This window comes from Wasmannia auropunctata, unplaced genomic scaffold (assembly GCF_000956235.1).
Source record: "Wasmannia auropunctata unplaced genomic scaffold, wasmannia.A_1.0 LD336063.1, whole genome shotgun sequence".
Taxonomy (NCBI): domain Eukaryota; kingdom Metazoa; phylum Arthropoda; class Insecta; order Hymenoptera; family Formicidae; genus Wasmannia; species Wasmannia auropunctata.
Window position 1 is genome coordinate 668,632 of NW_012026827.1, and position 26,057 is coordinate 694,688.

General features: G+C 44.9%; 1 protein-coding gene and 4 non-coding genes across 5 annotated transcripts; 1 reads left to right on the top strand and 4 right to left on the bottom strand.

Moving 5' to 3' along the window:
• Positions 1-4,077: 4,077 nt before the first annotated feature.
• Positions 4,078-9,132, top strand: LOC105450335. Its single transcript, XM_011690124.1, has 5 exons — positions 4,078-4,570; positions 5,878-6,276; positions 6,418-6,739; positions 7,039-7,338; positions 7,415-9,132. The coding sequence occupies exons 1-5, from the start codon at positions 4,522-4,524 to the stop codon at positions 7,941-7,943; spliced, it is 1,599 nt and encodes a 532-aa protein (XP_011688426.1). The 5' UTR covers positions 4,078-4,521; the 3' UTR covers positions 7,944-9,132.
• A 4,187-nt stretch (positions 9,133-13,319) lies between these two features.
• On the bottom strand, positions 13,320-13,417 carry Trnay-gua. Its single transcript has 2 exons — positions 13,381-13,417; positions 13,320-13,355 (listed from the first exon to the last, which is right to left on the bottom strand). It is a non-coding gene; the product is annotated as a tRNA-Tyr (tRNA).
• Positions 13,418-14,409: 992 nt separating this feature from the next.
• Trnay-gua lies at positions 14,410-14,509 on the bottom strand. Its single transcript has 2 exons — positions 14,473-14,509; positions 14,410-14,445 (listed from the first exon to the last, which is right to left on the bottom strand). It is a non-coding gene; the product is annotated as a tRNA-Tyr (tRNA).
• Positions 14,510-14,576: 67 nt separating this feature from the next.
• On the bottom strand, positions 14,577-14,677 carry Trnay-gua. The gene is made up of 2 exons: positions 14,641-14,677; positions 14,577-14,612 (listed from the first exon to the last, which is right to left on the bottom strand). It is a non-coding gene; the product is annotated as a tRNA-Tyr (tRNA).
• Positions 14,678-14,748: 71 nt separating this feature from the next.
• On the bottom strand, positions 14,749-14,843 carry Trnay-gua. Its single transcript has 2 exons — positions 14,807-14,843; positions 14,749-14,784 (listed from the first exon to the last, which is right to left on the bottom strand). It is a non-coding gene; the product is annotated as a tRNA-Tyr (tRNA).
• Between the last annotated feature and the right edge of the window lie 11,214 nt (positions 14,844-26,057).

Below are 26,057 nucleotides of genomic sequence, written 5' to 3' on the forward strand. Positions count from 1 at the left end.
CGATCATCGCGTTTTACTTCGCGGCAAAATTATAATTTCGCCGCCCTGCTCCATCGTGACGATTGCCATCGGATCTCGCAGATTTTTCTCGAGAACGTGCCGACGTATATTGCATATTCGATGGATCCAGTCGGTGGATGACCTTATCGATAACGGAGATATCCCCCGAGTCGCTTTCTAAGCGCAGTCCGCGGCGCGCCGCGATCACGCTCCGTTCGGCGATCGCAATTACGTGAATCATCGCTGCACTCGACCGCCGCGGCTCGGGAAAACGTAACTTGCCACTCGCTCGACCGAGGATGGGTGAATGCATCCTCTGCACTTCCTGCTCTCGCGAGCGAGCGAGCGAGCGAGCGACCGGGACCCCGAATCCCGCCGATCGCGATCACGAGGAAGTCCGTCGTGCCGAGAGGAGGATCTTCCTGTCTCCCGAGGACCGATTTTTCGTCTCGCGATTTAACGATCCACCGGTCCATCGCGCCGGTCGATCGCAAACGCGTGATGATGAATTTGAGGGGAACGTCCGAGGCGGACGGCTTAAGAATATGCCGTTAAGCCGCGCGCAATTGAACGATAATGATAGCGCGTTTCGATACTTTCGCGCCGCTACTTAGGCAAGCTAAGTGGCATTTTGCACGGTCGCTGGTTTTATATCTGGCAAAGGGCAAATTCCTGGCACGCGCGTGGATCCGCGCGACGGATCTCCTCGCGACGACGAAGCCGATGCAGCGGCACCTGCCTGCGTCTGATCGCATCGGCGAAAAAAAAACGCCGCCACGATTGTAAGATCGGCACGACGGGACGAAGTCGCCAGAAAGTCGCGTGATAAGTAGCGTTATCGAATTAGCCGCTGATTTTAAGACGCAAGTTCTGTATTTATTGCGGTAGCCGTGCATTAGAGCCGAGACATACTTTCTAGCAGTTTCGAGTTCACTGTTCAGTGAACATTGTGTCGACGGTTGCACCACACGGAGAGGCGCGCAATATCCGATTATATGCTACTGAAAAATGCGAAATGCCGAAGAGTCTGGAGATGCTTTCATTTTTTTTATGCTCGTAAAAACCGCGAGTAGAAATTTGAATCCGCGAAAGTCGTTTGAAATAAATACGCAGAAAATAGAACCCGACGTGATTCGCCGAACATGTGTTCGCTGCAAGTTGATTTAGCGATTCTTTTATTTTCTTTTAATTTAAATGCGGAACTCGCGATGCGTACAACGATGTACAGCGCTGCGTTGTTCCACATTTAAATTCCAAAATAAAAGAATCGCTAAATCGACTTGCAGCGAACACATGTTCGGCAAATCGCGTCGGGTCGCCGCCGCGCCGCGTGCACGATCGCGCGAATTGCGAGCCGGCGAGCGCAATGATGGAATTCGCAATTGACAAAGGGGGCGCATTTCTCGCGCGCGGGTCCGCAAATGCTTTTTCTCGCCGAGTCATCGAAACTCGCGAACGAAAAGCGAATCCGCGCCGGAATTCGCGGAGAGATTCGCGAGCGCCGCTTGGCATTTGTATCTCGAGAGTCAGTCCGTCGACGATGGTGCAATAGGCGCGTCCGCGCGGGCCCGTCCAAAATGCCAAACGAGCCCTTGCCCTCCTACCACCTCTCCTCCTCTCCTCTGCATTGACATTTGAAAAAGAAGATCTGCCCGGACGACGCCCGCGGGTGATTACAGCGTCGCGTTCGAGAGCCGCCGCCACCGCCGCCGCCGCCGCTGCCGCCACTTTCGAGAGACGATTGTGTGTCACGATATTGTAATGTTTCGATCTATCGGTCTATCATTAACCGGCGCGCACGAACGCGCGCGCGCGGCGAGCAAGCACCCGGTCCGCAAATGAGACCGCGTGCGCGATCGTTTCACTTTCGACCGCAGATCCACGACGGCGACGACGACAATGATAATGATGATGATGATGATGATGATGATGATGACAGATCGGCCGCGCGGTGCGGCGCGCGATGGTGTTTTGTTCGTGTAAAAATAACATTGCGAGAAAACGGCAACGGTAAGGAGTACTACTATAACGAAATTATTTATTTCGCTTCATTTCTCGACTCGTTATGTAAAAATCTTAGGTCATCGTAGAAAGCTGCCGCGTGCGCGCGCTCGCGCGATGCAAGACGAATTTTCGCGATCCGCCGATCGATATAAACAAATATTATGTAAAACTCCTCGGACGCTTGGTGATAACGTTAATAGCATCGTTCGCGCGACTTTCCAGCAATTATACGCCCGGGGAACGCCCCATTTTCTACTCGGCGTTCGTACCCGCGCGATCGGCCGCCGATGCACGTACTCGGATTTATGATTACAGTTACCGGAAGCGCGGATAGAACCCGCGCGAAAGCTCGAACAGCCGCAAGCTGACCGATCGCGAACTCGTGGATAACTCGAATCGCTGGGATCGTTGCAACATTCCGTCGCTTCACGACACAATAAAGACGAAGAATTTTAACGGGCGGGGATCCGAGGGGATTCGCTTCCCCGTCGGCTGCGGTTTTTAAAGCCGATAAACTGCAAGAGACGTTTAAGGATCGTTAATTGAATTCACGATGCGCGAGGAGAGACGAGAGTACCCATCGTCCATTTCTCCGATGGCGTTTTCTCAACGGCGAGGCTGCCTGATCCGCAATCCCGAGACATTCCGATCTGCATCTTTGAAACTCCGCGTGCGTATACCTTGATTTTATCCGGCCGAAATGCTAAAGCCGTCGAAGGAGGTCGTTATTCTTTCGACCTTGATAAACTTACGTCACCTCTCATCACTTTCTCAAGTCTTGTCAACGTAAACTTTTTTAAAATGCCAACGACGATTGTAATATCCCTGTTTAGGCAAAAAAAAAAAATCTCGGAAATATTCGCATCTCATTTGAAAATATTACGACTGCGTTCGAGGAACGCGAACCTGTCAATGCCATGTGTCATTCTATCATTCATTAGATGTAAAATAAAGATATAGAATGACGCAATGGTATTGATAGCACGCTGCTCGAAGTCTAAATGAAATCAGGACTCTCGTTTTCAATGTTTGTTTTCTGACCGTAAAATTGATTGCTTATTTTAAAAATTACTCCGATTCGTCGATTTTATTAATTTCACAGCGATTTAAAAGATTTCCAAGTAGTTAGACATACATTCCCCGCTGCCATAAAGAAACATTCTACATAACGATCGCGGTCGTACGATCGTTTTATTGCATTCTTATATCACTCGCTATAAATTTCCGTGTCGCGGAAACTTAATTTATGTACTTACTTTCAATTAACGGCGACGGAGATAAAATCGACGAGAATAGCGCAACACGCTACGCGTTGCGCGGGAATTTTTATGCGGGAAACGTGCGTGAAGCACTTAGCGTCGCGAGAGATACTTCTCTTTAAGTTTCCTAGGTCGAGGTCGTACGCTCGGAACCTACCACCGACACCAGATGAATTGCCTGTACCTTGTACTTTCATACCGCGCCGGGAAATTATTGACCAATTACTCTTCCCTTCCTGCGAGCGGACGCGCGATTAATGATAGTCATAGATCAAAATATCTTCAAGGAGATATCTAGATTCAGATATAGCTTTGCGGGATTGAATCTGCGTCCCAGGGCGCGATAGAAAAAAAACTCACACTGTCGCTGCCGGTATAAGTTTTTACACTGTCATGACGTACTCCATTAATTTTCCCAAAATCATCACGTTATTCGAACGTTATCATATCGATCGACAGAGTTACGTTGCTTTCAAGGTGAGAAGTAAGATTCACGTTGAATATTAAACGACTGTGCCGTCGTCGAGCCAGCAATTGTTCGCGGCATATTCTGAAAGGCGCTCTCGCTCCATCTCCAGTTGGATTCGCGATTCTTAACTCAAGTACCTATAGGCGGCGGTAATATCATGCTCGAGAGTGTCCTCAGAAAACGAGGTGTCCCGGCGGTTTCGATACGTACGTTCCTGGATCACGCGGCGGAGGTACGATATACGCGGGCGGCAATGCTCAAAGATGAGAAAGAGGGGACCCGTTCGCGGCACCGTCGTGGTGGTGGCAATATAAGGCCCGTCCGGTGGCGGGCCTCAGCCAGTCCGTGAGCGGTACCTACACCTTCAAGGTCCGCGTCCTTGACGCGTCACTCGTCCTCGCCCCGATCCGTGTGCCGTTACACGAAGAGGACCCATTCGCCGTTGCGGGCGTCTCGCGCGGCCGAGTTCTAGCCTAAGAGGGTCTCCCTCCGTGAAGAATCGGAGCCCTGCGCTTCAGCACTTGACCCCCACTCCCCTCTCCCGCGCGCCCTACCCCGCCCCGGAAGTGGTGAACGGATACGTTGCCAACGTCGCCACCCCACCCCTGGATCGGTTCCCTTTCATCCCTTCCTGAACTGTAAGCGTTTCGAAGCGTTCAGTTGACCGGGAGTGATTGAGGGGTAAAGAGTTGGGTGACACCCTGGAAGCGGCTCTCGTGGCAAAACGACGACAGCAACGACGTGGTCGAGAAGAGGAAGTTGCATTCCCCGCCGAGGGTCAGGACGAGCATGAGGTCCTCGCTGGTGCTGCTCCTGGTAGCAGCTTTCGTCCTTGCCGGTGAGTAACAGATTTCTCTGCTCAGCTCTCTCGCCGTCGCCGATATCGTTCCACGTCGATCGGCTATATGCGGCTCGCGTATTCCCCGGTGGCGGGGCAGCATGTGAGAGTTCTCCAAGCGTTACCGTCGATCGTGATGTGTATAGGAGATTCTTATAGACTCGCGAGAATCGCGCGATCCGAGATTCTTCCACCGATTAAATACATTAATTATTTTTTATGTTACATTTAGTCATCGCCTTCTTTATGAATTACACGAGAATTGCTAAGAATCCGATTTTACCGGAAATAATTCGCGGTATCACAGACGATGTTGAACGTACGTTTTCCAAAGCGCCGATAAGAATCTCGATTAATTAAAGTCATACATCAATTAAATTATGAGAAATACATGTACATATGTATCTTATAGAAAGAAATCAGGAATAAATATCTAAGGAATTCTGATCAATTGCGAAGATTAATATACGAGGCGTTTCTAATGAGAAATATCTCGGATATCTCACAGGTGGACACGTGAGATCGCGTATAGCCATTCAAGATGGCGAAAGTGCCACTGCAATCTGGCGCTTGGCATTTTCTTAATCTATTCTTGTATTTTCTACCCCGCGGTCCTATAGCTGGATCTCCTTTTTTTTCCACGTCGCAGACAAGCAATGCTCGCGGCGGCAGAAGCAATAATTTTGTATAGCCGAGCCGATCATCGGGACGACAGGTTGCATAAGAGATTAGAGCGTGAAAGCTTCTCGGTCCGGTCGGTCCCGGATGGGTGACGTCACTGCCGTGCCCCGAACCTCTGAAAATGGCGCGGGTGGGGGCACAACTTTCCCTGTTTGTCGCTCCGTCACAAAGTTATCTCGCGAGCCCGGGGGACCAACGGGATCGAGCGTTCTGACAGACTATTTTTTTAGAAGAAATTCTGAATAATGTCTCTAAAGACTTGATGATTGAAATATCAATTTATAATATCTTTAAGTTCGCAAGATTGTTGGGCAAGTCTTATCTTGTTTCCTATGTCTTTTTTAATACACGAGAAAATTAAATGTTTTAACGAATTACATTTTATTAGCAACATAATTATAGAAATATTAATACGATTATTTATAAATAGTTGTTTTGTTATAATAATTGTGATAAACGGAAATGCTATATAAGTACTTACTATAATCTGTCTTCTTTTAGATGCAAATTTATTCTATTGTATTAACTAACAATATGTGTTTCTTAGATCTAAAATATTATTAAATACAAATAATTAATTGCTGGACAACATAAAATGTTTATCAAACCGCGCCGTTTTCTTTCAGAGGGCTCGATCCGAGTTAAGCGGCAAGAGGAGAAGAAGGAAGAGAGCTTCGAGAGCGAGATCTGTAAGGACAAGGATGCGGGCGAGTGGTTCAGATTGGTCGCGGGTGAGGGTGACAATTGCCGCGACGTCATCCAGTGCACGAGTTCCGGTCTGCAGGCGATCAGATGCCCGGCCGGCTTGTACTTCGACATCGACAAGCAGACCTGCGACTGGAAGGACTCCGTCAATAATTGCAAGCTAAAGAACAAAGAGAGGAAGGCCAAGCCCCTGCTTTACACCGAGGAGCCGCTCTGCCAAGACGGCTATCTCGCGTGCGGTGACGGATCTTGTATCGAGAGGGGTCTCTTCTGTAACGGAGAGAAGGACTGCACTGACGGCTCCGACGAAAACATTTGCGGTAGGTTGATGTTGAAGGAAATTAGTGGCGCTCTACATCGAGCGACACTTCCCTCTCTCGATCGTAAAGTTTCTTAAAAAAAAAATATATATATATTTTTTTTTTTTACTCAAAACGGTTGCAATCTTTTCAATGTTCCAGACATGGACAACGATCCCAATAGAGCTCCACCATGCGATCCCGCCGTGTGTATCCTGCCCGACTGCTTCTGCTCGGAGGACGGTACCACGATACCCGGCGACCTCCCGTCCAAGGACGTTCCCCAGATGGTCACGATCACCTTCGACGACGCCATCAACAACAACAACATCGGCCTCTACAAAGAAATCTTTAACAGCAAACGCAAGAATCCGAACGGCTGTGACATAAAGGCCACCTTCTTCGTGTCGCACAAGTACACCAACTACTCCGCGGTCCAGGAGATGCACAGGAAGGGCCACGAGATCGCCGTCCATTCAATCTCGTAAGAATCAACTCCTTCTGTTAACACTGCCATTTCTCTCATTTACATGCCATTTAGAGAGTCGTCCGCCCCCGATTTTGATATTCTTCGCGAAGTTACCACGGAGAGACCCATGGTCTCGTTCGTGCGCATGGTTTCCCCCCAGGACGAGCAGGTTCACGAGTTCGTAAATTGAAGGGCAGGTTCACGAGTACACCTGCTCCTACCTGTCATGTCATGTCGCTCATGACCATAGTCACAATTGTTTAAATTCAGAACACGGTCACTACGTAATTCTTACATGACAACTTTGGGGTAAGGCACAACGACGACGAGCGCTTCTGGTCGGACGCGACCGTCGACGACTGGGCCAAGGAGATGGCCGGCATGAGGATCATCGCCGAGAAGTTCGCGAATCTGACGGACAACAGCGTGGTCGGCGTGAGGGCGCCGTATCTACGGGTCGGCGGTAACAATCAGTTCACCATGATGGAGGAGCAGGCCTTCCTGTACGATTCCACCATCACCGCGGCCTTGAACAACCCCCCGCTGTGGCCGTACACCATGTACTTCAGGATGCCGCATCGCTGCCACGGAAATCTTCAGCACTGCCCCACCAGGTGAACACATCAATCCCGATCATAAAAAGTTCTTTAACGACGGTCATCTTAAGTATGATCGAATAATTGTTCGCAGGTCACACGCCGTATGGGAGATGGTGATGAACGAGCTGGATCGGCGCGAGGATCCGCAAAACGACGAGTATCTGCCCGGCTGCGCCATGGTGGACTCGTGCAGCAACATCTTGACCGGCGATCAGTTCTACAACTTCCTCAATCACAACTTCGACCGTCACTACGAGCAGAATCGCTCGCCCCTCGGCCTCTACTTCCACGCCGCCTGGCTGAAGAACAATCCCGAGTTCTTGGACGCCTTCTTGTACTGGATCGACGAGATCCTGCAGAGCCACAATGACGTGTACTTCGTGACGATGACCCAGGTGATCCAGTGGATCCAGAACCCGCGCACTATCACCGAGTCGAAGACCTTCGAGCCCTGGCGGGAGAAGTGCTCGGTGGAGGGACCGCCGGCGTGCTGGGTGCCCCACACCTGCAAACTGACCTCGAAGGAGGTGCCCGGCGAGACCATCAACCTCCAGAGTTGCGTGCGCTGTCCCAACAACTACCCTTGGGTGAACGACCCGACCGGTGACGGCTTCTTCTAAACTGCCGAGCGCGATTCTCCTTCTCGTCTAAGTCAAATTTCTCCTTCTCTTTTCTCCTCAGTCCTGCCGAAATCCTTTCCTCCCCGTATCTCAACCTGACGTCGGTCGAAAGGCGCGTCGCGAGTCCAACCACGGCGCCGGAAGTCGCCGATCAAACGCGCCGCGCCAAGCGTCCTCGAGACTTTCGAGAGCAAGGCGTGGCGATTACGGCGACGAAACACATGGAAGAAACGAGGAGAAAGATCATCGTCATTCCGTTAGACTCCGGTTTTATAGTTGCCAATATTTTTTCGCTGCTTTTTATCGTTGAGAACGACGTATCTGTGATGATTATAGTTTGGTTCAGTTGGAATAACACGGAGTCTAATGGACTGAAGGTGAGTGGAGTATAAAATGAAGCTCTCTACCCGCTTCGCATTCACAGATGTCCCCTTCAGCAATGGCGTTCAGCTTCGTCTTCAGTCTTATACCCGAAATTCGCACTCCACGTTATAAAAGGAAAATCGCTACTGTATTTCTTCTTTCGCGCGTGCCTCGTTATCAGCTGGCGATTAAACCTAACGTTTCATCACTGCGCCAGCAGTTGTGTGATAGACTCCCGAAGGCGACGACCTCGAGGTCCTCGAGGCGGCGACGACATTGACCGATCACGTTGAACGACGACGCTGACGATGACGATGACGATGATGACGAGAGCCGCGCGCGCGTTCCACTCGAAAAAACGGCAGAAGCAAAGGCAAAATGTCGCGCCCCACCCGCGTCCCACGAGGAGAAATCGCGGATCCTTCGATGGAGGCGGCTTGATGATCCGCGAGTGGGATATTCCGTATGTAATATAACCGTTGTCTCCCCTCCCCCTTCACCCCTCGCATCCTCCCGATACCCCTCGAAAGCCACGACCGATATCGATCTATCGGCGAAAACACGCGCTTTCTTCCCGTCAAACTTCCTCTCCCGCCCACAGAAATAATCCTCGAAAATCGCCAAATCGATTGCTCCCCCGATTCGAGGTGTGCCCTTATTTTTTTTAAGGGTGTACCGAATATAAATATATATATAAATTTATAAATATATATGTATGAAAATTAAATATTGCGTATGTATATTTGTAAAACTCTAAGTGATACTACCAACGTAGCGTTCTCGACGAACCTTTGAATAAAAGATTCTGAGAAATCACACATGAAGAGATCTGTTTCGTTATTTCTTTTCTCCCCCTCCCCCCTCCCTCCCCCCGGACTCGCTCACCGCGCATTAACCATTGCGATCGTTCGGTAATGGGTTGGAAAGTGGGGCACGCTTAGGCCCCGCAAACTTGACCGCCATTCCGGTGGTGGAAAAAAGGGGGGGGGGAGAATTTATTTTTCAGATGCGAGACACAGCGCGAACGCGAAAGCACGGGTGGACGGAGATTCATCCGTTCATTAATTTTCCCATTACTTGGTCGTTAGTTATAGAGCCGCGCTCCGAGGGAGCTTTTAAAGCGCGCGCGCGCTCGTTCTGAAGTTAATTGGAATTAATGTGCCTCGTTAAAATCGCGCGATACAGAACGCGTTGCGGAGAAAACATCCGCTACCGCGTGTGTGCGAGCGTTGAAGAGAAATCTTGTTTGCGAATCGCAAAAACTCCTCCCCGCGTGAGGACGAGTCCCGCCGCGTCCTTTTCTCAGGCCGGTCATCCGTCTCCGGTGGAAAAAGAACATCTTCGTTCGATATTCGTCAGAAGTTTTACGGCCGGTGCACCATCGCGAGATGCAAAGAACGTATTTCAATTTATGCGCCACAATGGAGAGGCACTCATTCCGATTTCGTAATTGCACTGAAAATCTCACTCGCGTGTCGCGACTGTCGCGGCCTTGATCTGATTTCGATTCACCGTGGCGGCGGGTATCGATGACGCGATGAATTAAGGACGAGCTGATCCTCCGTCGATCCTCGAGAGGATCCCCGAAAGCGAGAATTCAAGAAAGCGCTCCGTATTTCGAACACTGAATTCCGAATTTTCGGTGACAGTGACGATAAGAGCCCTGCATTATTGAGAAGCTATCGATTATGACAGTTTATACCCGTCCAATTTGATATATTTCAAGTTTTTGATATATCTAAATTCTTAATTAAACAGGCGTTGAAGTAGCATACATGTGCTGAGAAAGTATATTTATATTTACATATCTTCGTTATTCATGATTAAAAAAGCCGACTAATTACAGCGAGGTGGATGAGAGTTTGGAGTTTTATTATTTTTTTTTTCGCCGGTAATTAGAGGCGTGGCAAATAATTATACATCCCAAACGGGAATATGCAATTATTTATAACAACGTTGCACGCGAGCTTCCATGCGAAACTTCGAATTAAATCTCGTAAAAGTGAAGAGGAGCGCGTCGCGCGCATTTATAACAGCTCGCTGCTGAAAACAGAATTACGACGAGTCCGCTATTCTTCTATCTCACGAACGCTCACCAAGTCTCACCTATCTATAAATTAAGGCAGATTAATGGCGTTACGCTGTCGTTACATGCGAGCGCGCGCGCGCGCACGTTCGCGTTTTATTATACAAACAAAATACGCCGCTTCGCATGCCGCGCCGTCCCACCGTTATTCCCTGCCTACGGGATCGGGGCGAATCGGGGAAAAAGAAAGGACGGGATGGGAGAAAAAAATAATGGTAACCTCGTGAAATACCAACCGGCCGCCGACGGTTGCATTCCGATGCAGCAGCCTCTCTTTCGTCGCCGTTTGAGCGCCGTTTCGAGACGAGGTTAATCAACGTCAGGTGAATTCCGCCGCTGATGGAACTTTTATTCCGCGAGCAACAGGTACCTCAATCGCGATCGTAAATGAAAGGTTGCACACGATGTATCGTAATTATTGTTAGTTTTATGTTACACGAAAATATAAAGGACGATATGTCAAATATTTATACACGTTTCCGCAGAATATGTCATGGCAACCATAAACGAGGTCTCTCTCAAATGCCTACTCGCATAATCGACGTACATCCACACTTCTACTCGCGGTATAAAGTCTTCGTCAGATAATTTTTCTGCGTCACGCGAATGGGAGGTGCACCCACGTTCAAATTCCATTCATCCGCGGAAGGCACGCTAATAGTTTTCGCAACACAAAGGCGGTATCCTTTAAAGATAGTATGTCTCGTAACATCTCTTTCTGTGCTAGATGTCAGGAATCGGTGGAAACAATCCTTAGAAATTTGTTAGGCAATAACAGACCTATTGAAATATTATGTAACAGTTAATATTTATATATAATTGATTAAACGGTAATTAATTTTGCGGTAATTAAAACGAACTAATATGTTATAAATAATCAATGTTATTTTAAAGAGAGGGACATTACATTTAATCCTGATTAGGATTACATTATACCATTCAATTCTTTAGCACCGAGCGCGATCGCGGCCGAAAAATTTTTCTTTCCAGTGTAAATTAATAATCTCGCTAATTGCTCTGAATACAATGCGATTTAATGGACTGGACACGAGGACTTCGCGAGCAGCATTTTAATGAGCGGAGTCGCGGGAAGGCGGCGTTGATCCATTTCGTACCGGGATAGGCCGAATTTTTTCCTCTTCTCTCGGCGCCCGTGCTCGGAACGCGGAGCAAACGGCGCTAAACGGCAAACCTGAAAATCTCGCGCATAAGCGAAAGTAGAGAAAGCTGAGTGTCTCGCGGAGCCGCGGCAAGGCCGTTGCTGTTTAAAGACGAAACACGCCTAATGGCGCGGCGCCGTCCAGATGCCACAATCACGTGCGCGCGTCTTCCAGATGCGCCACCGGGTATTAATCGCGTTCGCCGCACCGGATCGATTATCCTCGGTGGATATACGATAAAACTTTCATGGACTCGAGCGAGAACTGTCATTAAGTTCCCCCCGCCCCCCTAAGTTTATCGCACCGGTATTAGTTCTAAAAGCGATATTGTCGCTTCGGTGCGAACGTGATCCGCACATGATTACACAAAGACGCTTGATTGCTCCGAAACGTTAAGTGCTTTTATGCAATGTTACATGACTCAGTTGGATGTATCGGCCCAATTTTAATGCACGTGAAAATAAATTACTCTCATTACGTCACACGTTCCAACGCGGCTAAAATGTTTGTCATGAATATTTTCACGTCTTGAGGATTGAGCCTCCGAATTGCAGATGTAATGTGCTAGGAGGATACAATTCGAGCAACTTGAAACGGTCTGCATGTCGATAAGTGTATACAAGCCGTGCAACTGCGCAGTTCGCTCTATGCAAAATCGCGTACGTTGCATTATTAATAATAATACGCTCCGGCGCGGCGCAGGGAACAAGGATATAGGGGAATGCAATTTCGGAAGCTGAAGGCAGCGTACCGCCGCTTCTGGTGGCGCTTCCGGTGGTGCTGTAGCATATAACGAGATCCGACCTGAAACAAAGCGGACCGGACCCGTTAAGCCGCTCGCAAGTGCAAGAATCCCCGATAATGGAATATTTAATAACTTCTGACTCTCCGGTCGGCGCGCGGCTCGCGGCGCGGCACGGCGCGGGCTGGCGCGCCTCGATACCAAGCCGAACGATGAAACGATCGGCATGAGTCGGTGAAATTGACTCCTACTAGGTCAGTGGGTGACGGAAGGCGAGTGACGCGGCCAGATATTCGTCTATCTGTTTGCCGCGGCTTGTTTTCAGTCAGTCGCATGCAGATAAACATCGTTGCCGGTCTATCTCTCCGCGCGGTTAATTGAAATTCTCCTTGCTCGACGAGATCGGAGGCGGGGCCCGGAGATTTTCTCGCAATGCTCAATTTCACTCGGCCCGATGATATCGTGACGGATGATTTAAAAATAAAATCCGCTTAGCGTAAACAACAGATATTTGTGCTGGGCGAGCTGCAAATGTAAAACAAACTGATAAATTTGCGACGTATAGATAGAATAAAATACATAATCGCATTTTTTATTTTTATGTCAGTGTAAAAATTAATATTTTAAATAAATAAATTATTATGTAACAAGAAATTTTAACTCTCAATGACAATGTACATACAAATAGAATGTAATATGATATCTTCGAAGGCTCTATTGTTATATAAAATTGTTATATAAAAAAATAGCTTAATTTCAGTAAAATGGATAAAACGTAGAATGATGCCATTATTGTTGTAAAAATACAATCAAACCAAGGATGTTTGCGAATTTATTCTAATTAAAAAAAAACAATTATCTGAATGGACCGTAGAATGTTTCAAACAACTAACAATAAGGTGAAAAGAACACGAACACCGCACAAAGGGGATCTTGGTGTCTGAAAATATATTATCAAAATATATTTATCAAATACCAAGATCTACTTCATATTGTATTGGCGGTTTTTCACCGCCAAAAAAATTTCCTTCGAGCCGGATTTGAACCAGCGACCTATGGATTTCTTCTGAACGGAGCTCTAAACCTCTACAGTCCACCGCTCTACCAACTGAGCTATCGAAGGCTCATGGAGAAGTTTACTTAAATTAGCCAGATCTTTTTAAAAGACGTTGTCTATAACTATTAAAACAAAATATTTACGCATTGCGTTATTATATATTTAAATTAAGATGATATAATATGAAAAAGTATCCTTCAGGACGAATCTAAACCAGTGACTTATGGATCTTCTGAAGAAAATAATCAATTACAGCCCACCATTCTATGAAGCTATTAAAGATATAGAAAATGCAGGTATTCGCCTATAAAAGAATGAATAATAACCTGTTAAACTTTCATTAACGTTGCATAGGATGTTAAATACTTTTAAAAGAAAGTTCTTGGAAGGAAGGTAGTAAAGAAATTCTTTCAAGCCGGATTTAAACCATTTATGAATGCTATATTTAAATATGAGTAACTACAGTCCACCATTCTACTAATTGAGCTGAAGAGTGCGTATACATATATAGGGTGTCTTAGAGATAGTTAGCCAAACTTTATAATCAGATGGTATTCACTGTAAAGATAAAAAAACTAATGCAGTGACCATAAGTTCAGAAATATTTTCATGTACGTTCATATAACTTTTCTTCAAGTTTATAAGTAAAATATGTTACTAAAGTTTGACCATTTATTTCTAAAATATCTTGGATATCACTTCTATAAATAAGAGTGTGATATCGTAGCTATATATAAAATAAAGAATTGACATATATCTCACAAAAATTTTTACGGTTGAGTTTAACGTAGCAATCTACGATTTTTGCTTTAAAAAAATATTCCATCACTCTGTCGATGAAGCTATCGAAAATACGTATTTTATTTACGAGAAATAGTTTCTGCGTAACCGAAAATAATTAAAATAAAAACAAAAAATAGAAATAAATAAAAACAAATGTGTTCTTAGCAAAAATTAAATTATTTTCTTCAAATAAATGATCCAATTCGATTAAATTTAATGATTAATCTCTATTTGACATTAGACTTATAAAATTTGCAGCGAATAATAAAAAGATTTCCTTCGAGCCGGATTTGAACCAGCGACCTATGGATGTCTCTTTTTGCATTAATAATTAACAACTACAGTCCACCGCTCTACCAACTGAGCTATCGAAGGCTTGCGGTTTGCTTCTTCAGAGGTGCCTAATTAATTAAAAAGGCCACCATAAAGAAGGTAAAAGAATTCCTTCGAGCCGGATTTGAACCAGCGACCTATGGATGTCTCTTTTTGCTTAATTAATTAGCCAACTACAGTCCACCGCTCTACCAACTGAGCTATCGAAGGCTTGTGATTTGCTTCTTCAGAGGTGCTCAATTAATTAAAAGCATATCATAACGGAATTAAAAGAAAAGATCTCCTTCGAGCCGGATTTGAACCAGCGACCTATGGATGTCTCATTTTTTGCATAAACAACTACAGTCCACCGCTCTACCAACTGAGCTATCGAAGGCTGTTGTCAATTGCGCTTAATTGCACCATCATAATTGATAAAAATGACCGGATAGCACCCGAAGTGTGTCGGCACGCGTGTGCGGACCCGACGTGTAGAAATCGGCGATAAAAACGGCGATTTGCAAAACATCGCTGTAAATTTACGACATTGTCGCACCGGCGACAGGCGCTTCTCGCTCGGCTCGGCGTGTTCCGGTGCGTTGCCGCGATATTAATGTAACGCCGTCGACGTAAGACAGGTAGAGAGCGTAATAATAAACCGTATCCCGCTACTGGCGTTACACGAGGCGTTCCGCATGGACGAGCGAAATTCCCTTCCCCACTCCCCCGATTCCGAGTCGAATATACGCCGGGACTCGATTATCGCGAGCGGACCGATTATACTCCGAGCCGAATAACGGGGATAATTGTGGCGAAGCCGCAAGTCCGCGTAACGAGGGATATTAAATTGCCGGGTGGAACCCCCGCCCCCCTCGCGGTATGTGCATGTGAGCCAATTCAATCTGCTGGAAAATCCCGCGCGGCGGGTAAGATCCGCCCTTCCCCTCGGCAAGGGAAAATCTAATCTCGATGGAAAGTGATTATGCAGATTTCAGAGTGGCAAAGGCGAGCCGGCGCTGCGAGGCGTTTTCACCCGCCGCGCCGGTAGAGAACCTGCTGCTCGAAAATAGCGAACAAGTTTAGCTGCCTCGCGCGACCTCGTTAACTCGAGCTCCCTTCGACTTCCTTTTTTTTTTCCGGTGTTCAATTACGCTATCATATTCAGCAGACTTAATTAACTACTTTATTCATTGTCTCGTTGAAATCCGAGCCGCTGCGCGAAATGAAAGACGAAGCAGAGAATCCAGCGACCCCTCCTCCTCCTCCTCCACCACAGGTTCACGGGTGCTCGTCGCTGAATCGGTAGTTCGAAAATTCTCCGAGTAAGCTGCATATCGTACACTTGCCACACCTCGCCGAGTTACCCACGCACATTCCGTCCGCTTTTCACCAGAAAGAGACACCGCGACGTATACGAGGTATACGAGTCTTCGGAAAGAAAAAGAATCGCGGATACGGCACGTGATAGTTGGCTGCTGGAGATGACAGACGAGCATAGCATTAGGGAAAGCAGTTTCACCGATCCCGTTTCGTCAACAGCTCTTCCGGCTAACCCAAGGCTTTCTTCCTTTCCAGCAGACAGGCAAGGACGCGACCGGAAGATCGATTAAGCGATCGTTGGTTCGCCAGCGGCGAAGTGCATTACGCGACCTCGAGACCGCGTCTCGTCAGTGTCACGAGAGCGCGCGAATTTCTCGCGATCGATCGAGCGGCGCCGTCCTTGTTATCGGCCCGCTCCGCCGGCCGGGTTTCTTTCATTTCTTTCATGCGTTTTAATGGCGATCGGGACACGATATCGGAAGAATTTTCGTAGTGAAAGGCATGAGAGCGTGCGACCCGGAGGTTTATGCGACCGCCGCACTCGATTAATGGGGCTCACGATTGATATCTCTATTTAACGTCGCAATATCTCTGAGATCGTGGAAGAGATAATCAATGTATTTTCTTAATTAACCCATTTGTATTTCGAGGTGCGCGCGCCTATCTGATTATTTTTTTTTATCGGTACATTTGTATCAGCGCGGAGAATTTATCGCGACACATTATATTCGTAGATCGTTGATATTTATAGACACGTCTCTGTGTAAAGTATCGAGATGAAGGGATACAGTTTCATTATTGACTCGTGGATGAAAACGAAATTGAATTCGAGAGAACCTCAGCATCTTCCACTGTCGCTTTCAACTTTCAACTCCCCATTAACATCGTGTTCTCCCCACTCGAAGAGTTCTCTCTCTCTTTTTTTCTCTCTCTCTCTCTCTCTTCTTTTTTTAATGTCACTGAATGTACGTCGAAGGTGTAACGGGATACCTATACGTTTATTACGACACCTCCTATTATCCGCCGGAGGATCTTACGAGAGAGAGAGAGAGAGAGAGAGAGGAGACTCGAGCCAGAAGGCGACGCATAATCGGCCGGATTGAATAAAGCGCATAAGCGTTACGCGATTTTCTTAGCCACGAATATGCGTTCGCGATTATCCGATGAATCACGGACAAAAGTGGATTATGATTGCGGCGGATTGTGCCTCCCTTGTCTTCTTGCCTGAAGAATTAAACAGTCAAGTACCGCGGTTATTAAACGCAACGCTGACTTAAAAGTCATCAATCAGTTACTTGATGATGATTGCAATCATCTCTAGTAGTATAGAACCATAAATTTTAATGACAAAGATAACATCAAAATTATAAATAGCGACAGGATTGGCGAAAGACATTTCAATTCTATTGTATGTGTGCAGATCCGTATCGATTAATCTGTCTAATCGCAAATGTTCAAGGGATAAATACATGAAAGTTACATGGAGAGAATGATTTTGCTAAAAGATACTAAAATTAATGGAATTCTTCTGCAGATCTGAAAATAATTTTGTTGACTCACCAAAATAATTATGTTGGAAATTGAAACTGCTTGCTAAAACATCAAAATGTTTCTGCAGCATTGCTCATCATTCTCATCAATAATATTGAGATTGCGACATAATTATTTTGGTTTCAACAAAATTATTTATCTACACGGAAAGAACAATTTTACTGAATCCAGATCTAAAAATAATTTTCAATATTCAAAATAATTTTGTGCGAAAGTCAAAGTGATTGCTAGAATATCAAAATTATAGCAATGCTTATCAGTTTTAACATTACAACAAATTATTTTGATGATTCAACTCATTCAACAAAAAATTATTTTCAAATCTGTTTTTGGCAAAATTTTCAGATCTTTCAACAAAATCGTTCTTTCCGTGCAGTATATATGTAGAGTGTAGACCTACATTTAGCTAAATTTTAGACTTATCTCTTAGCAAAATTTCTTTACGTTCGATGCAATTATAGGATCGAACATAAGACATTGTACAAACAGACGATGATGCTAAAAATCGCCGACCGTAAACGTACCGCAATCTACCACAACGTAACGGGATTTTTCAGTCGTGTCCGTTGCGACACCGTCGCATTATTCGCGCAAGCGGGGTCATTCTCATACTTATGCACATACGAGAATACAACCCGGTCGATCGGTCGGTCCCGGCGGGACGAATCCTCCCGAGATCGCGCGCGGATAATACGAAATCCACCACCTCCTCCTCCTCCTCCTCTTCCTCCTCATCCGCCGCCGTCCCCGCTGCATCACCGACTTCGGCCCTGGATTACATGACGTACGACGTTTGACAGTGAAAGTTCCCGGCGCGCGAGACCGTGTTATGTGCCCTCGAGCTGCCATGCAGCACGTAAACCGCTTCGTCCGTCGTCTCCGTCCGTCCAGTCTTTCGAGGCTTTCAGCCGCGCGAGGACACGATTCCCCTCACCCCCCCCCATCCCCCTCCGAGCTGTGTTGAGGTCCCTCCGCGGACCTCCAGAAAATCCACGTCAGCTAAATGAGCGATAGATAAGATCGGCGTGTCCCGAACTTCTCAGGGACAGAGTCCGAGAACAGCGTTTCTCTATTCACTCTCTCCTTCTCTTTCTCTCCTTCTCTCTCTCTCTCTCTCTCTCTCTCTCCTCTCCTTCCTCGTCGCCGTTAACGGCCACCACATCGAAAATAACCGACGCATCATGAATCTTTCCGTGTTTATCGAAAGCAAAGTCATTTAAGTCGGCAAACCGTTTTCTCATCGTGGAAGTTTGTCTCATTTGACTATACACGAAGCGGCTGCAAAATCTAATCTAATGACGATTTAGATGCAAAGTAGGCAAGGCGAAAGCGAGACTTTCTGAAAACTGAAGCGCCTCTTCTCTCACGCCTCAATACTTTTTATCACTCTCACTCTTACTCTCTCTCTCTCTTTCTCTCTCTCTCTCTCTCTCTCTCTCTCTTTCTCTCTCCCGCAAGACACAATAACATTCCATAAGATTCGCGCGTTCGTTTTTTCTCGTCGCGCGAAATGCCGCGAGGTCGCGTAGGTCCGATTCAGGAAATCGTCAATGATCCCCCGGCGAAGTGCTATATGAATTTCGCGGATCGATCGCATGTCCTAGGGACACTCTGACCGCGCTCCTCCGTCCTCCGGCACATCGCAACGCACCTCCTCAGGGGCAAGGTCGACCGCTCCCTCCCATCGTGGCACGCACGTGTGCACATACGTGTGCGCGTGCACACACGCGTGCACACACGCTTGCACACATGCGTGCACACACGCGTGCACACGCGTGCACAGTTTCATTGGTCCAAACGGACGTTTGCACGTGGCTGCAGTCGCATTCTGCTCCTCTCTCTCTCGCTCTCTCTCTCTCTCTCTCTCTCTCTCTCTCTCTTTCTCATTTTTGCTCCACTTTTGGTCCTTCATCCAGAGGACCGTGTACCACCAACTCGTCCGACCCTGCGGACGAACTGGTGAAAGTGACAAGAGGCAAGGTCGTCCCCGGGCCGCCAGGGAGTTACAAAATCAGGAATTCCTCGAAAACCGCGGCGCTCGGAGCCTGCACGTATCGGAGCCGGTATTCGATCGGCCGATACGAGAATAACTTGCGCAAGGTTTATAAAAATTAAAGATTGACCATTAAAAAAGGCACGGCCGTTAAATGTCGATTTGCGAGATGTCCGCAGGTCCAGTCCAATGCGGAAAACATCCATACTCTCGTGTCGACATAAACATGTAACTCTCTCGGGAGCCAAGTGGACAAATTTCAGATGGTATATTTTAAATGAAAAATGTTACGTGTTGATATGTACCTCGTTCAGAATTTACAGTTCTCTCTCTCTCTCTCTCTCTCTCTCTCTAGAAAAATACGCAGGAAAGTTCGATTAAATGAATATTTGATGATAAATAAAAAAAAAAATATATATATATATATATAAATATCTGACGAAATGCAATTAGCCAAGTTCTCATGATTAATGTACAAGCTGACCGAAAAATGATAGCGCAACCTGCTCCATTTTCCCGTGTGATTTATATCTCTAAGGCAAACAATTAAATTTCACCGGCGATTTCTAACCGTCGCAACCGTTCGAAGAGACGCATCGCTCTTCTTCACGAAAGCGTGACAAGGTGGTCACCCATTTGGGCGATCATAAAACGATACCTAGGTGCAGTCGGCATTCCGGGAAAATATTGCTTTAACAGTAATGATCGAAGAGGCAGTTATCTGGAGCAAACAGTTTCAACTTGTTGCAGAGCTTACGTATCAAAATCGATTCCAATTCGCGTGCACATACCTTCACGAGAGTGAGGAAAACGAGCTTTGCAATTTCGCCGACGTACTCTAATTGCAATTACGAGCGTCGCGTATCGTCGCGTGTCGCCGAGCGAGACGTAATAAGCGGTAGTAAAGTTACGTGGCTGTCACGGAGAAATGTGTGCAGGAGGATAAATAAAACGTGAAACTATCCGTGACAGATTTCCGGGATGTCAAGTAGATCACGATCTATGATGATCATTTGGTCGCACACCACATCGATAGCTTCCTCGTAGATAAACGACGCGCGAGCACGGTCGTGACGCTTTTACGCAAACAACGTTGAAGATGTATGATTGCTGGGCTATGTTTCAGCATGATAAACGATTTTTCGGCATTAAACCGGCGCAATAAAAGATAATAAAAAAAAAACGAATGCAATAAAATATATGTCAAAATTAATCGTACGAAATATTTTTGCACTGCAGCTATGCAAAAATCGATCGTTTCTTCCTTCCTTAAAAATTATTATTAATTTATATTCAATGGAACTGAGAAACCTTTTAATTAAAAAATAAATTATTCTTTTGGCAGGATTAGTCATCTTCGCTATTTTTATTCGCGGCTTTAAAATCACTTTGACCTCTTTTAAAATGAACATAAAAAATGAAAGAAGAGAGAGGAATATAATATTAAGTTGAATCTTAATTTTTGGAGATACAAGTGTTGTAACCCAGCACGAGCGATATGAAGTAATTTATTTATAAAGAGAAAGAGGATTACGACAAATATAGGCATGATATTTTTTTCACCCCGTGACGGAGAATTGCTTTTACGAATTTATCGCACAAGGAAAAATCTCGCGCAGGACCGGCGTAAGATATCTCGCGGCGAAATTAAAGCCGGGAACCTTCATCATCCTATTAATATTCTGGGCACTGTTACATTCTTGTTTTTCACTCGATAAAATCCGATATGTCAGGAGCTCATCCTGTTTTTAAGCTAGAAGGTGTGCAAGGATGTGTGTTGGCTTAAGCCGGCCCTGTCGGCGGGCTGATGGCAATACGATCTAGAGGTCGATTTAGAAAGGTGGATCATAAAATTCGGGTCGCCGTATGGACTTTCTTCGAATCGCGCAACTGTTCCTCCTAGGCGACTCTTTCTTAATAGCTTCTCTCGGCCGCGAAAAAGTGCACGCGACGCACGTTTCAAGGACTAACGGGCAGCTAATCCCGCTTGTTGCAATAAACGATAATAGGTCGGTGACAAAATGTACATTTTCGAAAACCCCGTTTAACCTTCCACGTAGCAAAGTGCCTTAAAACGCTATTCCTCTTTGTCACGGAATGACTCGGCGCATAATAAGCGTCCGGTTGACACGTGAGTTGCATGCAGAAGCAATATTTGTCCGAAACAAAACGGACAAAATCGACATCAATTTTATACTTAACTTTGCAGACGTGCAATAGATACGCGGGTCAAAACATAAAAAAATTTGCCAATAAATTGGAATCTGTTAGATGCAAGCACAAAATTACAAATCAGATGTTTATAATTAAATTTATCTGTATCAAACGTTCTAGCTATAAAATATCGAGAAACCATGCAGAAATTTAATCACGATAACCAGAAAGTCTGATTGGTATGATCGGAATGCATTTTATGTATGTACGTGTACTTCGTATAATGAAAGCATTTTAATGTAGAGAATAATCAGAGGTCGAGAATAACCAATAATTATAGAGCCTAATTAATAAGCATAAAAATACAATTAAATTATTATACACTGAGTTCTAAATTTTCCTGCATGAAATTACAATTGCATCTCGATTGCCGACAACTCTGATTTCCCTAAAATGGCGAATCTTGATTCATCAAACCCCGCGAACGCAACGCAGCGGCTGAACAGAATAAGTCGCGTCGCGTACCCTGCACCAAATACGGCCGTGTCCTTCGCGCGAATGGCGGGAAAAAAAAATGAGAAGGAAACGAATTCCCGGCGTATGACAGATCCGACCGCGGTGCGATTCGAGGAAAGCGCTAAGTACGTCCCGGCGCATTCTATCGCCGCCGAAGGGAATCGATATAGCGCCGCTGGCCGTGGCGCGGATTACGGTAAATAACGGAAGGCTGTTTGTGCAAGGTGAACCACCTTCGTTCTCACCTATACAGAACAGATCGGCCGGCGTACCTTTCCAAACAGAATTTCTCTCTCGCGATTCTCCTTCTGAAAGTTTTACGGCGTCGGAAAAGAAATAATCCCCGCTGGATTATCCCGCGGCGTGTACGCGGTGTTCCAGAATCTTCCGAACGTTAATCCAGAATTCCATTTATATATTGAGACGCCTAACGAGCGAGTGAAAGAAATTATCCGCGAAAATATCGCAGAAGATGACAACTGATATACTTATTTTTTTTTTTTAAAGAACAGAACTAAAATTGTCTTAAAAATATCTTGTCAAAGGAAGAAAAGTAAGCAACGTGTTGGGTCACCGCGTAGATGCGATTCTTCATAATATCGCCTCCTTAATTAACTCCCTCGCGAATGCGACTCGCTGATATTAGCCCCGGGGGGGGCCTGGCAATTATCGGCGCAATGTGCCACGAGAGTTAATCTCCGTATAAAGTTTTCTATTTAATAGGAACGCGCCGATGAGAGAGAATAAATTCCGCTGTCGGCTCTCGGATGAGATTTTACATGGAAGCGGCCAATAATTCACTCCGTCGCGTTCCCGTCGAACCGTTTCCTGTAAATGCGCACTTTCTGTATGCATTATAAGAACGCATTCATGCACGTACCGGCTGCATCCATTAATGCACGCATTCGAACAGAATATTTTGGGAAAGCGTCTGTTATTAAAATCTTCCTCGGTGATCTACTTCTTGCGTAAAAGTGCACCTTTTCTCACTAATGTTTTTTTTATCTAATTTATTTCTCAAAATTATACTTGAGAGCAAGCTTTATCGGATCATCCTCTTGCGACAACAAATTTTCTCTTTCCAAAACTTTAGATTGCTGGCGTTGCGAAAGAGAACGAGAGAAAAAGGAAACTTTATATAATGTACTAATCTTCTCTTTCTTTCTCTCTGGCAAAAAAAACACATTATACACATATAAATATATATTTTACATATTAATGTTTAACAGTTTAATATAGCTTCTTCGCCGAACGAGAAGCGAGGCGGAAGATTGCCGTCACAAGGTGAACCGCTTTCGTTCTTGTGCGATGATTTTGCAATTAAGTTGCCTATTCAAACGAGAAATAATTCAACTCAATAATTCACCGTATACACATAGTCTTTCTTATATTCCGAGAAACTTAATTAGGATTAGCGCTGTCACTTAAAAGGCCACTTGTACCAAATTAACCATTCTGTATATGTGATTTATCTATTTAGGCATGAATGCAGGCACGAATTGATGTAAAAAAAAAAAAGACGAGAAAAATTGTCGCTCGATCTTACGAAGGTTTACCCAAGAAAGTTCTCGCTATCGACAGTTTTGACACTTCGCGCAAAGGCCGCCCGACGTTACTCCGCCTTCGGCCGTTTTCCTCGTCGGAAAGCGTCGGTGTCTCTCGATGGGAAAGTCTGGATAAGGCGAGCCGCACGGCAGCGCATAACGGCCGACGCGAGGAGAGAAGCGTTTCGAAATACGAGATGCGCATAATTATGCGCGCGCCTACTTAGGTGCATCGGGAATGCAGCGACGTCTCCCCCGTTTTTCTGGCACGCCCTCGTGGCTCCGTCGCCTCTATACCTTTCGATCGGCGCCGTTTATGGTGTTTTTTTTTTTATTTTTATTTCTCGGTAGGTACGAACGAGCTGCGGTCCGCTGTCGTCGTCGGCGAACAAAGCCGGGATTCTCCAACGACAGGAAAACTTTGCAGGAGAAATCGCGCCGCGCCGCGCCACGCCGCGTCGCGCGCGGACTTCGCGTTTTCGCCTCCCGACTTCGGCCATTATGTATTACGTGTAATTGCACGCTTGCACGCGGTTGTGCCTATGTAGCTGCAAAATAGATTTCGCACGTAGCGAGTCGCGGTGCGAACATTCCGCGACCTTATTTCGTAACAATTACATCATTATACCGATTATACGTTTTGCAATGTGTATCGAATGAGAGAGAAAGAGAGAGACGTCAAACGGTCTCCGCTGCTGGAAAGCTGCCATTTTCGTCGCTAAATTTGCATGGTAATCGGATTTTGTTTAACATATACGCGCGGCAACAAAATAAATTTGCGATCTTTTGTGTACGTTCTCGCGTGAAAATCTAAAATATTGACGCGTGCTTCAATATTTTAGACTTTTTTTAACTACGCTCAAAGATTATTAGAATTTTTTATCACATTGTTTATATTATAAGATTTAATTTTATTAATAAATGCAATATACAAACGGACATGTTTCATGCTCTGAACGTGAACTGAATTTTTTTCACATGACGTATAAAATGAAAAAGAAACTCGGGTCGTTTCGCGTGCAGCCGCATACGCAAGGATAAATCAGGCCAGATCAATGATCGTAGATCACAGCACGATTTGATCGATTGAATTCCGATCACGTAGCGGAAGAGGATTTGTTCGTATGATCGACGCATACCAGGGACAACGTGATTTTCACCTTGACCGTGAACAGGTCATTGTCCACAGGCTATTCCGGCATCGCGAGATGGTCGACTTTTCGGGCCTGTTATTTGGCTAATTTGGAATGCATTGCACTAATTAAAATTAATTAATTCCTACAGTTTAACCCCCCCCCCCCCCGTTAAAGTTAAACTATATAAGTTATTTTATAATACAACGTTTATATATAACTCGTTTTTATATAAATTTATGTACATAAAATAAAAGAAATAAATCCAAACGAACAAGTATATATATAAAAACTTATGATAAAATAAATTAGACTTGCGTGTCCCCTAACATATATGAAACTTTTGTTCTTTTCTCCAATATACTCCAATTTATACGAAACGGTGTTAACGAGCGTAATTTGAACACTTTGTTCGATGAGTTTCAAGATTATAAATTAGGGGATATCGAAGACGAGAGTTTCTCGTGAGAACGTTGTAGATTATGTTCCATAGATTATAGATCGCCAATTTGTTTTGAAGTTTTCGAGCAATAATTTGCGACACCTCTATTATCTCGAAAGTATAAATTTAAGAAATTTAATAGTTTTAATCTTCGAATATAACGGAAATTGGGTCAGATATGATATGTGTTTTTAAAATAAGATATAATTGGACATTTTATCAGACATAACATTTTTACATATAGAAATAAAAAATTAAAAAGTTAACATTTAGAATAAAATTTTTACCATGTTACTAAATTATTACTGTCAGATAAAAATTTAATAACTATATTATTCATATACGAGTAAAAATAAAGTTTTTATTTTTATATATAATGTGGGAGGTAAAAATTCTCACGGGCGACATGAATTTTTCCTGAGTTAAGTCTTAGTTTCTCATCTCTCTTTTTCCCTTGGTCTTTCTTTTCGCGGCAAACTTTGTAGACCATACAAAATAAATCAAGCATAAACGAAAGATCAACACTCAGAAATTAATTCTTCGATCGTGCGTGCAAAAATGGGATTAAACGGAAAATTGAAAGATTAGAAGATAGGAAGCGTTAACAGGTTTAGAAGTGACGGATAATATCACGGAAGAGATGACAAGTGTTTAACGATATAGAAAATCTGCTTTCACACCGGAAAATAATAAAAAATTCCAGAATCAAGTTCCAAGTTTAAAGCTTCAATCATCAAAGATTTAATGCATTTGAATTTAGAAAGGCAAAAATTAGTCATAAATCGCATTTCGAAGAAAAGATCAATGCGTAATATTTATGATATGAAAATACGTCGTTATATCAATGGCGTATGGTAAGGCGCTGTCAGATGATTCATCGAACTATTAATAACTATATTTAATATTTATAACAGTATTAAGACGTATTTTTGAAATTTAAAAAGAAGCTTTCGTAATT

Bases quoted from the DNA above. Each gene is read 5' to 3' on its own strand.
- LOC105450335 (XM_011690124.1), top strand. From the start codon at position 4,522: ATGAGGTCCTCGCTGGTGCTGCTCCTGGTAGCAGCTTTCGTCCTTGCC. The intron at 4,571-5,877 runs GTGAGTAACAGA...GTTTTCTTTCAG, and splicing joins AGCAGCTTTCGTCCTTGCCG to AGGGCTCGATCCGAGTTAAG. The intron at 6,277-6,417 runs GTAGGTTGATGT...TCAATGTTCCAG, and splicing joins CTCCGACGAAAACATTTGCG to ACATGGACAACGATCCCAAT.